The sequence below is a fragment of the Gadus chalcogrammus genome, chromosome 18 (assembly GCF_026213295.1).
Source record: "Gadus chalcogrammus isolate NIFS_2021 chromosome 18, NIFS_Gcha_1.0, whole genome shotgun sequence".
Taxonomy (NCBI): Eukaryota; Metazoa; Chordata; class Actinopteri; order Gadiformes; family Gadidae; genus Gadus; species Gadus chalcogrammus.
Genome location: NC_079429.1, coordinates 13,720,640 through 13,732,646, shown reverse-complemented (window position 1 = coordinate 13,732,646; position 12,007 = coordinate 13,720,640). Strand labels below are relative to the sequence as shown.

At 46.0% G+C, this 12,007-nt stretch overlaps 2 protein-coding genes across 2 annotated transcripts; one reads left to right on the top strand and one right to left on the bottom strand.

Moving 5' to 3' along the window:
* Positions 1 to 2,625: 2,625 nt before the first annotated feature.
* sgca (sarcoglycan, alpha) lies at positions 2,626 to 8,112 on the bottom strand. Its single transcript, XM_056577822.1, has 10 exons — positions 8,017 to 8,112; positions 7,581 to 7,706; positions 7,297 to 7,448; positions 6,958 to 7,024; positions 6,587 to 6,785; positions 6,224 to 6,392; positions 5,091 to 5,299; positions 4,410 to 4,436; positions 3,386 to 3,562; positions 2,626 to 2,991 (listed from the first exon to the last, which is right to left on the bottom strand). Exons 1-10 carry the CDS (start codon positions 8,051 to 8,053, stop codon positions 2,961 to 2,963), a joined length of 1,194 nt encoding a protein of 397 aa, XP_056433797.1. The 5' UTR covers positions 8,054 to 8,112; the 3' UTR covers positions 2,626 to 2,960.
* An 827-nt stretch (positions 8,113 to 8,939) lies between these two features.
* LOC130371939 (neurabin-2-like) lies at positions 8,940 to 11,413 on the top strand. Its single transcript, XM_056577821.1, has 2 exons — positions 8,940 to 9,322; positions 9,603 to 11,413. Exon 2 carries the CDS (start codon positions 9,710 to 9,712, stop codon positions 11,339 to 11,341), a length of 1,632 nt encoding a protein of 543 aa, XP_056433796.1. The 5' UTR covers positions 8,940 to 9,322; positions 9,603 to 9,709; the 3' UTR covers positions 11,342 to 11,413.
* Positions 11,414 to 12,007: the final 594 nt, after the last annotated feature.

Here is a 12,007-nt window from a genome sequence, read left to right as displayed (position 1 = left end):
CTGAAATTAAATCGCTATCACTTAGACCGTTTCTGCTTGTTGAGGGGGATTGCTCCTATTCGTTTTCCTTTGTGTACATACATTATTGAGTAGTTGGTGTTCTACGGCCCATTATTATATCATCGGTATCTTTAACGTTTCGCTTGTTTCCTAACTCTAGCAGGCCTACAGTATTTTCCTTTTTCTTACCGTTTTTTTTTTGTCCACCATTCAACGCATTGTTTCGGTTTCTTGTCAGGGTCACGCTTGGATTTTGTGAGTCTTTTGTGCCACGCAGAGCTTTTCATTGCAGGTTTATTTTTTTATTGCGGTTGGGTTTTTTGGATTTGTGGCTTTCCTTAGTTTTGGTCGCCTTCAATGAGCCAGCTGGGGCCGCGGAGGGCTTGGTGAATCGGCTGTCGGTATGCATGACTTTGTTGTCGAACCGTTACACGACACAACACTAAACGTAAGGTCATGTCAGCTCTGCTGGCGATGTCCCAATGTGGCTGTAATGGCTGACGATGACTTTTACACTGGCACTCAATGTTGTATGCTTATGCCCACTTTTTGTTGAAATGTTAAAAGACACAAATGTGAATTATTGCAAAACGGAGGCCTTTGGTACATGGGTATATTTTGTTCCTTGTTGTCCTTTTCTTGATCGATGTAATTAAACCGACCGGACTTTGGAGTCTAAAATGTGGTTGTCAAGGGAGACGTGGCTTGTTGCTTTGGTGTTTTCACTCCACACCACAGGTGAGTGCTTGAGGTAGGTGAGCAGGGAATAGAGGGATGTTTGTAAGTTAATCAGGAGTTGTACAACAAAACGAAAGGCCTGCTCGCCCGGCATCGAAGCCACAACCCTAGACAAGTGTGTTAACCTCCACGTTAGGATGGTGGACTCATTGAAAACGATTCAGAAAAAAAAAAAAATACCAATCCTCGGTGAGTTCCGGCTTAGATGTCTCTAAGCAACCACATCTGCGCTGTGATTGGCCGAGGCAGGACCGGAAGAGGTCAGATGCTTGGTTAAGCAGGGCTCCATGAGACTACTACATCTTGTGGATAGCATCCCTACATGATTCCTGCACCCCCTGCTGAGGCTTCTTGGCCTCTCCCTCTCCTCAGACCTGTTCCGATTGGTCCACTTGTTCCCTCATTCCCTAATCCCTACATAGTACATGGAAAACTTGAGTCCTGTATTTAGGGAACACGCAAGGCAGGGAATCGGGGGGGCGTTCGGACACTAATCATGCAGTAACTAGATTTGTACGGTAACATTTCGGACAGTACAAAATGGCGACGCCCCAAATAGTGCACTACATGGGGCGCAATGGATCCGATTGGGGCGCGGCCCGCCTTAGTCCCTCTGGAACACGGACACTTACATACGCATGGCTTAGTTATTTTGAGTGTTTCATTCCGTCTCTGGTTTGTTTGTGTTTTGTTCTTTGTGGTACTAGTCACGAGTGGGAGAGAGTCATGTTCGCTGCGTGTTCATGGCCCCTAAGAAGGACCAGCTGAGTGATTTGGAAGGAAATTGTATTTACCAAGTGTGTGTGTGTGTATATATCTCGTCATTGTGTTTTTTGTGATTGAATGATTCTATGTACGCTCGCTGCAGTATGTTTTCAAACCACCAAGTTCCCTCGCAGAAACTCGACGGGCCATAAATCTGGGTTGTGTTGCATTTTGTTTTGGTTTCACTTGACTTGATTGGTTAAGTCCTTTTTTGGGATTGTTTGGGGGAGCTGAAATTCCTCATGTTCCACCAAGTTTTGTTTTTCACACTAACGGACACTAGGAAAGAATATTTCCACAGAACGCTGCGCTGTCGCTGCTCTAATCCGAATAACTGAACATAACAGCCTACACATTGTGCCATCCTTTAATGCAATTAGATTTAATTTCAGCAATAAAAAACAAAGTGGAGCTTATATGTGGAAAAACACATGAAGGTTGGTGATAAAAATCCACCTTAATAGCTCCAAATGATAACTTTTTACATCAAATCATCTGGGAGATTGTTTGACTGCTAAAAATAAATGAACCATCTGTGGTTGGTTGGGATAAAAAACGATTGTGAGGGGAGGTTGGCGAAAGCGTGGCCGTAAAACGTCTTGTTTTAGTTGTTTTTTTACTGGGTGGCTGTAATCTAATAAAGTATACTATTTTCTTTACCGTTTCTCCTCCCCTCGTTTTACTGTACGTATATGAATAATATATATCTACCACTCTGTTCTTTGAAATAACAGCTATATTTTTCAATAAAAGAAAAAGCTGGTAATCTTTACCTGTGGCTGTGTTAATGTATTTCATTTGGTAATGCGTTTCCCTAGTTGGAGTGAGAGTAGATGCTGAGACTGCAGTCTGCTGCGAGTTGATTCATGTTCCATTCTCCCCATAGAAGCAGCAGCTGGACCTTGTGGTCGATTTTAGTGCCTTTTCTAAGAAGTGGCATGACTACAATCCTACAGTAGAAACGTTTTAACCTTTGGAATGAATAGAGTGAGATTAATTGTTTTTGAAAGATCCAAATATAGATCCATTATAGTATGTGTCTTCTTAGATTAGACTTGTTAGAACTAATTAAAAAATTAGGCTAGATAAACTATACTGTGTAGAAGTGTATTGACACACAACCAAGACTGATATGTATTGGAAGCATAGCTTTGTTTCTTTATTTCTTTATTTTTTCAGAAACGTTAGAAATAACACTATCCAACATCGCCCTCTACTGTCATGGCTAAGTAAATACATGTTAATAATAAAACCGTGAAAGACAATTTATCATATTTTCAGTGGATATAATGTATAACTAATATTTTTGAAGCACGAAAAACATAAGTAAACATCCAGCGTGTGATTTCCTGTATATATAGGGGGGGGGAAATTCGCCAGCCCCCATTTTAAAAACAAATAAACATACGTTTGTCATGCATGTTCCTCTCCAACATCGAAGGTAGACCAGGTGGGCTTTACCTTGGCATCGAGTCAACGGAGGGTTCACTGTGAACAAGAAAAATATAATGAAGAGCGAGATTTGTAAAAAGCCGCAAACCCGAAAATGTGATTGACAGGCTAAATGGATTCCCTGAACCAATCTGAGAAAATCCCCCCTGATTGGTCAGATCTAACATCTCATGCAGTCAGGTGTGCACTGTGCAGTCAATCGGAATGGACACCACAGAGCCTTTCGCTCACTTAAAGCTTATGGGTTGATCTATGGAAATTCGAACAAATGAGTAAGCTCCAGTATTATCAATTTAATCAGAGTGCAAGTCAAGTCAGCAACATGTGTATAGTCATTGAGCCAACCCAAGGCAACCTACAGTGAACTCAGATACAGATGCATTCTGACATCGGGGATCAAACCCAGATACTGTCATTACACGCGCCTTACTGTTGGGCCATGATGAGGGGGATGCTGGGGCTGTCTGACTGCAGGGGGGCAAACCTCTCCCCGGTGCGGAAGTTAAACATGGGCAGGGTGGAGAGGGGAGCCACGCGGCGGCCCTCCGCCATGCTCCTCAGCTCGTCCCTGTTCCCGTGGATGGTGTGGTGGTGATACATCTGGATCCTGCAGGGGGCGACAGAGGGAGGCTTTATAGAGGACTATGGTGGTGGTGGAGACGAGGTGAGGCTTTATAGAGGACTATGGTGCTGGTGGAGACGGGGTGAGGCTTTATAGAGGACTAGGTTGGTGGCTGTTGGCTTATTATGGAAATGCATAGACGTTAAACTAATTAATTATAATAATTGTTAAATCGCTCTTTGTTTCCGACAGCCATCACTGACAGTGTTTTGTCTGTGTGGCTCCCATTCCCGCCTCTTTATTTTAGAGTATCCTGTTCCCACTGTATTCAATCAGGAGAGAGAAATCTGCCAATATGTATGTCTGCGATATGTATTTGTTAAAAGTTGTAATCACTCTTTGTTCTGACAGCCACCATTGATAGTGTTTGGTCGGCGTGGCTCCCAGTCCCATCGCATTTTCTACTATCCTGTTCCCATTCTATCCAATCAGGAGACAGAAATCTGCAAAGTGGTGTTCCTCTCTGCTCGACCAGTGGTGGGCTGCAGTGTTTCAGTGTTGACTGACAATGGAGGATACGGGCCAAGCTACTGATTCCTGCGCCCCCTGGGGAACGGATTACACAACCTCACACGCCAAGCGAGGAACGGCTAAAGAAAAGAAAGAAGAGACCGTTGCCAGGAAACAGACAGGAGTCACGTAAGACCAACTGCAAAACTGACAGGAAGTTACCCAAAAAAAAGACATCGCTCACTGCGCCCTTAGGAGAGTAGAGACGTTATTGATGCACATGGAAATGTGGAGTTTAAAGGTTTGTGGGAGGTACTAAAATGTAATCTATGGGGATGAAGAAAGGTGAACAATTCAAATCCAAACGGGATGACAGACTTACTCTGAAGTCTTTATGTTCCTCTTCTCCCTGTGAGAAAATAATAACATATTAGCATTTGAAGAACAAACACATAAGCTAAGCTTCTGAAAGAAAAGTAATACATCAAGAGAAAATTCTAAATATTCAAACAAACCAAAACATACATCCACGCCAACCACAATAACAAACCGCCCCCCGATCACAAAAACAAACGCCCCCGAATCACAAGAACAAACACTCCCTAATCACAAAAACAAACGCCCCTGAACCACAAAAACAGAAATCCCCAACAACTCTTTCCAGTGTAGCGTCTTTCTAACTAAAGTATGTCGTCCATGTCTCTAATAAAGGGTCCCTAATTTAGCACCAGGAGGGATGCTGATAAGCAATGCTGAGCCTAAATCTATCCATCAGTGAAGTCACACGTGGGGATGTTCACCGAGATGTTTGATGGATAGATCACCCTTGGTGATATAGGGCCCCTTTAATCACACCCTTTAATGAGTGAAGAAGTGGAAACATCGACTAAACTACAGACTGGCTTTCACCATGATGGGGGGGAATACCATTCAAACACAAAATATCACACATTGTTTAGAAGTGTAGTGTGACACACGCACACACACACAAAAATGTATCGTCCATTTCGACGACAAATTAGTTCAAATGAGAAAGTAAAAGCCAAGGACTCTAAATACGTACACTCCCTCCCGCCGGCAGCACATGACGTAGGCCAGCAGCGCCAGCAGGATGAGGCCCAGCACCAGGGGCACGATCACTGTCACCAGGTAGTCCGGGAGGAAGTCCCTGCTGGGGGGGGCCTCGGGGGGGTCAAACACCCCCCCGTCCTCCAGGACTCCGGGGCCCATGGTGGGGGGAGGGGCGCTGGGCTCCGGACTCGAGAAGTCAAACTAAGGTGTGAAAAAAAGAAAGAAACAGGAACTGAAGATGAGTTCATGGTGAGGTTGCAGAACAAAGGATGTGGGGAGCTTTATGTTGAAAAGTAAAAGTTATGTCAAGTTTCAAAATATAGTCTTCAAAGTACAAAGAAGAAGAAGAGAAGATCAAGGTTGAATAGTGATAGAAGGGAAGGGTTTAGTTTGGCAATAGGGTCCTTCAAAGCACAGCGCTTCTACTTATACGACCAGGAACATTTCTTCAAAACGTTATCATTGCATCAATAATATCAATGAGTTTACAGCCGTGTTGGCTGTATCAACTGAGAAATGGCTATAAGATTTAAACCAACAATGATGTTTTGACTCATTCACATTTAACTTTGTGTATGATGAGGAGGTTACAATTATTTGTGTCGCGACACAGTTAGACGGCAGGCCTGCAAAATAATTTCAAATGTAAAAATGGGTTCAGGCCAAAACACTGTGTTAATGCCAATAAAGTGACGTGGTTCACATGGTGGGCTCTCAGCAGCTTGGTCTTGCACCAGGGGATGCAGTTACACTGTGTTAATGCTTATAAAGTGAATGGGTTAACGCGGTGAACACTGAGTTACACTGTGTTAAAGTTGACATATTATACCACCAGGTGTGAGTGTGATTAGCCGTTACAAGCCGTTTGGAAAATCTGCCTCTTCTGACATCACAAGTGGGCATGTCAAACTAAAAGTATGATGGATAGATGAGCAACGTTTACTTTAGTCCAGTGGGTAGGCTGGTCGACTGATCTATCCAGCACACATCTAGGTTGACACGCCCACTTGTGATGTCAGAAGAGGCAGATTTTCCTAACGGCTAATCACACTCACACCTGGTGGTATAATATGTCACCTTTAATGATAATAAGGTGATTGGGTTAATAAAGTGGTGAGCTCTCACCAGCTGGGTCTTGCACCAGGTGATGCAGTTGCCGGGGATGTTGCAGTAGTTGCACCCCCCGGGGATCTTCACCCTGGCCCCCGCCTGGCACTGCCTCTGCTGGTCAGGGGTCAGCACCTTCAGCAGACACTCTGAGAAGTACTGCTCTGAGCCCACCTTAACATACACCCTGAGACAGCACCCCAGATGATACACACATGGATGGGTAGGATTTTACAATCGACTTGAGTATGTATATATATATATATATATATATATATATATATATATATATATATAAAAATGCAACACTTGAACAATTGTACCATATGACTGCAAAAAAAAGGGAATACCCTAAATAATTGCCATGCCATCACGACCTACCCCTCGTAGTGGCCTGCCAGCGGAAGGGGGACTCTGCCTCCACGGTCGAGTGCGTTGGTGATGTTGACTATCTGCAACTCCGTTGTCTTCCAAAGCTTCTGCAAGTCTTGCTTTATCTCATTCTGAACGCTAGAGGGCAGCACCTTCTCTATCTCTCTCAGCTTGAGGAAGAATTCTGCTTGGTAGGGCAGCATGTTTTCTAGGGACAATACACCGTGGAAAAACGAGGACCAAAATAAACATCTCGTGTCGGTTTTGGCATGAGGAGGATGTCTAGCAGCCTACCTCTTTGTCCCTTTTCACATAAGCCATCTCTCCAATTAAAAACAAGCACTGTACCATAGAGATAATTGATGAATGCATAGGCCTACCCGCAAAGGCTTGTATGATGAGTTTCTCCTTGGTTGTTTCATAAGTCCGTTTATTAATGGCATAAATCTGTAAAACAATTATAAAAAATATCATTTGTAAGCAACGTGAAATACAGTTTAGTAAGCCTATACAAATATCATCACTCATGCGACTAAATGAATGGTATTTCTTTTCACAGTATAATAAACATGTTTACATTATTTTTTTTAATGATTTACAGATTCACAGACAGCCATAACAACAAATGATGTCACTGAGAAAAATGAATGTACGTAAAACACAACACACGCCTCTGACATCTTTTTAATCAGCTGACAGACGAAGCTGTGCATGGATACCTCGATGATGCTCTTCCCCGCAGACGTGGGGGTCCCGTAGAGGAAGCCGTTGTCGTAGGGGTGTCTCTGGGTGAGGCGCAGCCATTCAGGCAGGTCGGGGGAGTACTGCAGGTTGCACTTGAACACCATGGGGTCATTATACAGGATGCCAGCTGAGTGGGGTTCAGGAAGAGACCAAAGAGGGGGAACTCACGGTTCAGGTATCATGTTATGTGGGAGCATAACGGTGTGTAATTGTCTCATAATGGACAGTCATGGGAGGAATGTAGAAGGGAGGTTCTTACTGAGGACTGACAAGGGCTGAAAGTCATTTTGGAACGTTTCCCTCATCAGCTCGAATGTGAATAACTTCCCCACGGGAATGTTGAATTTGATATCCGCATCGGCCCCCAAAGAACAGATGGCACATACTGTAGAAACAAAAGATAGAGTAAAAATATGAAAATATGAATAGTTAGTAATAATAATAAGTCAGTTATAGTAATCACACACACACACACACACACACACACACACACACACACACACACACACACACACACGCTCACCCACACACAATAGCTTGAGGACTTGAGGTGAGTCAAAGGTATGAGTTAATATTTCTATGAAACCAACAATTCAACTTCAGAGCAAGGCCTACTATGCCAAGTGTAAACTTCAAAGGGAGCCGTGGCTACAGTCATTCAACAAAAAATATACATAAAGAGCATATTCACTTGCCTGCTAGGAAGAAGACCCAGCTCCGCTTCATTGCCATTTTGTTTTCACCTCTGATTGACAGCAGCAAGTGGACAGACCCAGACCCACAACCCCAGACAGTCCAGGGCTATCTTTATCCCTACAGTCTCCAAACAACGAGTAGTGTGTGTGTGTGTGTGTGTGTGTGTGTGTGTGTGTGTGTGTGTGTGTACATGTGCATGCGTGTGTGTGTGTACACGTGCATGCGTGTGTGTGTGTGTACACGTGCATGCGTGTGTGTGTGTGTGTGTGTGTGTGTGTGTGTGTGTGTGTGTGTGTGTGTGTGTGTAATTATGTTCCCCATTAAATTGGAGGGTAACCTTTTCAATTGTCATTACCATCATGCTAATTAGGCCTCTCTATTAATTCAACGATGGCTATATTGTGGGATGCTTTGTGGTGTGATTGAGACATTGACTGATTGGGTTGAATAATACATGTTTTTTTTGTTGATTTGTTATAATATCACTATTTAGAAACTTCTGCATTATTTCCAATTGTATCACTTACTCTTTAGCCTATTTTATATTGCAGGACGTAAATAATATTCCCATAGGGAAATAAATTGTTAAATTGATGATACATAGGATATATGGTCGATGCGTGTGTCTTTATGCACAGACACAATTAGAGCAAATAAAATATAAATATTATGCGGGTAAACAGAGGTAAATTAAGCATAGAACAAACGGGGCCAAATATCAAGAATTGTGATTTAATTGGGAAATATTATTGCCTGCCAAACAGCAACCAGAGCCTGCCGGAAACCACGGACACACAATAGCGGAAGTGACAGAGAGATTTGACGTGTCCTCGCTTTTATCCTCTGGGTCCTAACGCTGTTAGCTAACCGGTTTCTTTACACTTTATTCATTTATATTTCATTATTACGACGCAGTAGTTAAACATATTTAAACTTTGGTAAAACACGTATGCTCAAGCAGGCTACTGTCCAACTAAATTATTTAGGAATACTACCTCGGTTACTGACACCGTTTATATGTGTCTATGATGAAGCAAACATATTGCCAACCTATTTAGTTAATGGTTAGGTTATTACGTTTTTTATCTCAGTGCAGTAAATTGTAATGTCCAATGTGTTTATATAAGTAAAGGGAAATATATCAAATGTGCCTCCAGATGGGAAATACCAGGTAACGAGACTGGCTTTAGGACCCAGTGGGATCCTGGTCCATGCAGCAGTCTCTCTGTCTCTACGAGGACCAGAAATCTGCAGTTCACAGAATGAAGAGATCAAAATGATGCTTCCTTTAAAAAGGGATTAAACGTAAGCAATCTGTCGTCAGTGTTAAGTCCGAAGCTTATGACTTACTGTTCTAGTTTTCTGCAGCAGTGTGTTTATGCGTGGTGCTGATATGTCAAGCTTTGTTTAAAGGGATAGGGATTTTTTGCATTATAATTGCAAGCGGGGCTAATGACAGATGCATCGTGCTCCCATTCTCAATTACACTGAAATACAGTCGCGTTGGATGCTAGCTTGGCCTTTAAACCATCTCTTGTTTTGTATTTCTCTCTCTCCCCCATCTGCCGCTAACCAACCTCTCCAGGATTGATCGGCGGATTTCGAGATCAGCAAAATTTGTGTTTGCCCTGGTGGGGAGGAGAAGGGAGAGACATGCTGCTGGCGAGCATCCGTTGCGACGCCTGACCGACCATGATGAAGACGGAGCCCACATCCAAGAGCACTGGCTCTGGATCCTCGCTGAGGAGCCCATCCCCGCACCGTAACGCGTACGAAGCCGGGATGCAGGCCCTCAAGCCCGTGAAGGAGAACAATGCCGCGAACGGAGACCTGCAGGAAGGCCCGCGGGGACGCAGGTACGGCTCCAACGTCCACCGTATTAAGAACATGTTCCAGCAGATGACCACCACATCGCCCTGCGCCGACGGCGCCGAAGAGGGCGATGGCGAGGGCGGCGAGATGGAGGACACAGACAACGCCGACACATCGGTCCGTCTGTCCCTACCCCGAGCAGGGAGCTTGAACGAGAACGTGGACCATAGTGCGCTTTTGAAACTGGGATCTACGGTCTCCGACCGCGTTGGTAAACTAGACCCCAAGGCGGAGAACGGGCAGCAGCCGCAGAGAGCGTCGTCGCCCAGCTACTCCAAGCTGCAGGAGACGCGGCGGATATTTGAGCAGCAGCAGGAGCGGCAGCAGGAGAAGCTGGCGACCACGCGGGTGTTGCTGAAGACAGACAAGGCCTCGAGCTTCCAGGATGGCCGGCTAGACGTCGGCCGCTTCAACGGCAGCACAGAGTCCCTGGACAGCCTAGACACCAGCGAGGCCGTGTCCCCCACGGTCAGCCAGCTGAGCGCGGTGTTCGAGCGCGCCGCCGAGCTCCGGAGCAACCTGCATCGCCTGTCCTCCACGCCGCCCCTACCCTCCCGCGGGGTGTGCACCAAAGTGGGTGTGCTGCACTCAAAACTCATCCCCAAGAGGGCCAGGGCGCTGCCGGTCAGCAACCACGAGGATGAGGGGGGCCGCGGTCAGAAGGACCAGGAAGGGGGCCCGCCCAGGAGCCCCAGGGGAAGGACCACCACCAGCACACGGTCGCCCCCCACATCTGACAGCCTCAACGGGGGCCAAAACGGTGCTGAACTCTCCTCCGGCCGCCACCATCACCACCACCATGCAGCGGAACCAAACGACCAGAAGAACCAAAAGTCGGTCTCGGATGCGGGGGTCGAGGCGAAGAGTGGGGACGTGAAGCCCAGCAAGTTTAACCAGGGTCAGGACCCCGGCAGCACCCTCTCCAGCGGGGACACCCACGCCTCCGTGGGGAACGGGGACGCCACCGGCCGGCAGCCGCGTCAAAGCTCTCCGAAGGGGGGCACGGGCCAGGATGGAGGGCCACAGGTGGACGGCGAGGGGGCAGAGGGTGAAGGGAGAACCGGGGATGAGGAGCCGCAGTCGGGCCGCCGGTCGGGGGACGTCGGCACCTACAGCTCTGTGGGGGAGGAGTACGATAGCCAGGTGGACGAGGAGGAAGGGGAGAGGGACGAGGAGGAAGACGAGGAGGAAGAAGAGGAGGAAGAAGAGGAGGATGACAGCTACGAACCCGAGTCCAGCTGCGTGGAGGTCACTGGGCTGCCTGAGGAGGAGGACCCGCCGGCCTCTCGGAAGATCCGCTTCAGTGTCGACCCGATTAAGGTGATCATTCACTCACTCACTCACTCACTCACTCACTCACTCACTCACTCACTCACTCACTCACTCACTCACTCACTCACTCACTCACTCACTCACTCACTCACTCACTCACTCACTCACTCTGAATGCTAATTCCATGTCCATCTAAAGTTAGACTTGGGGATTCCCTGTGGTTCATGAAAATTAAAACCCACAGAGGAATTATAGCAATGTTACGAAACAGTTGTTTTAATTTATTCTCAATGTGCAGACATACTTCCACAGGGCCACCAGAAGTTGGATATAGCCCACTTTATTCCTCTTGCAGAGAAAGGCCTCTGTGTTCTTTGTATTGTATATAATGTGTCACACATCATTTGTATGCAGTGTTGACTCTTCTCATACGAGCAACCATAAGAGCTGGAGACACTTGGAGGTGTGCACTATAGGCTATTTTAACACACTTTTGTTCATTAATTAGCACCCTCCACGCTTCTTTCCACGGCTGCACTCTGACGCCGTCACAGTTGTTGAGAGTGTCTACACTACATCATAATGGCGCAGGCTCCCCCATCCACAGTCGGTGTGATCCTAGCTAGCTAGCTGCTAACAGCCTGCATTCCCCCCGTGCCTATCACTGGGGCCCTGAAAACGTTTCTGTGTCTCCTCCGATACTTATCCAAAAATGCAGTGGGAGCTGCTCTGTCCGTAGATAATTGCGAAGAGAGAAACAAGAAAAGGCGTTCATTCCGTTTTGTGAGAAATGCAACCGGCCTGCAGTCAGCCAATTGATGCATAGCTTTGGATAACATTTAGACG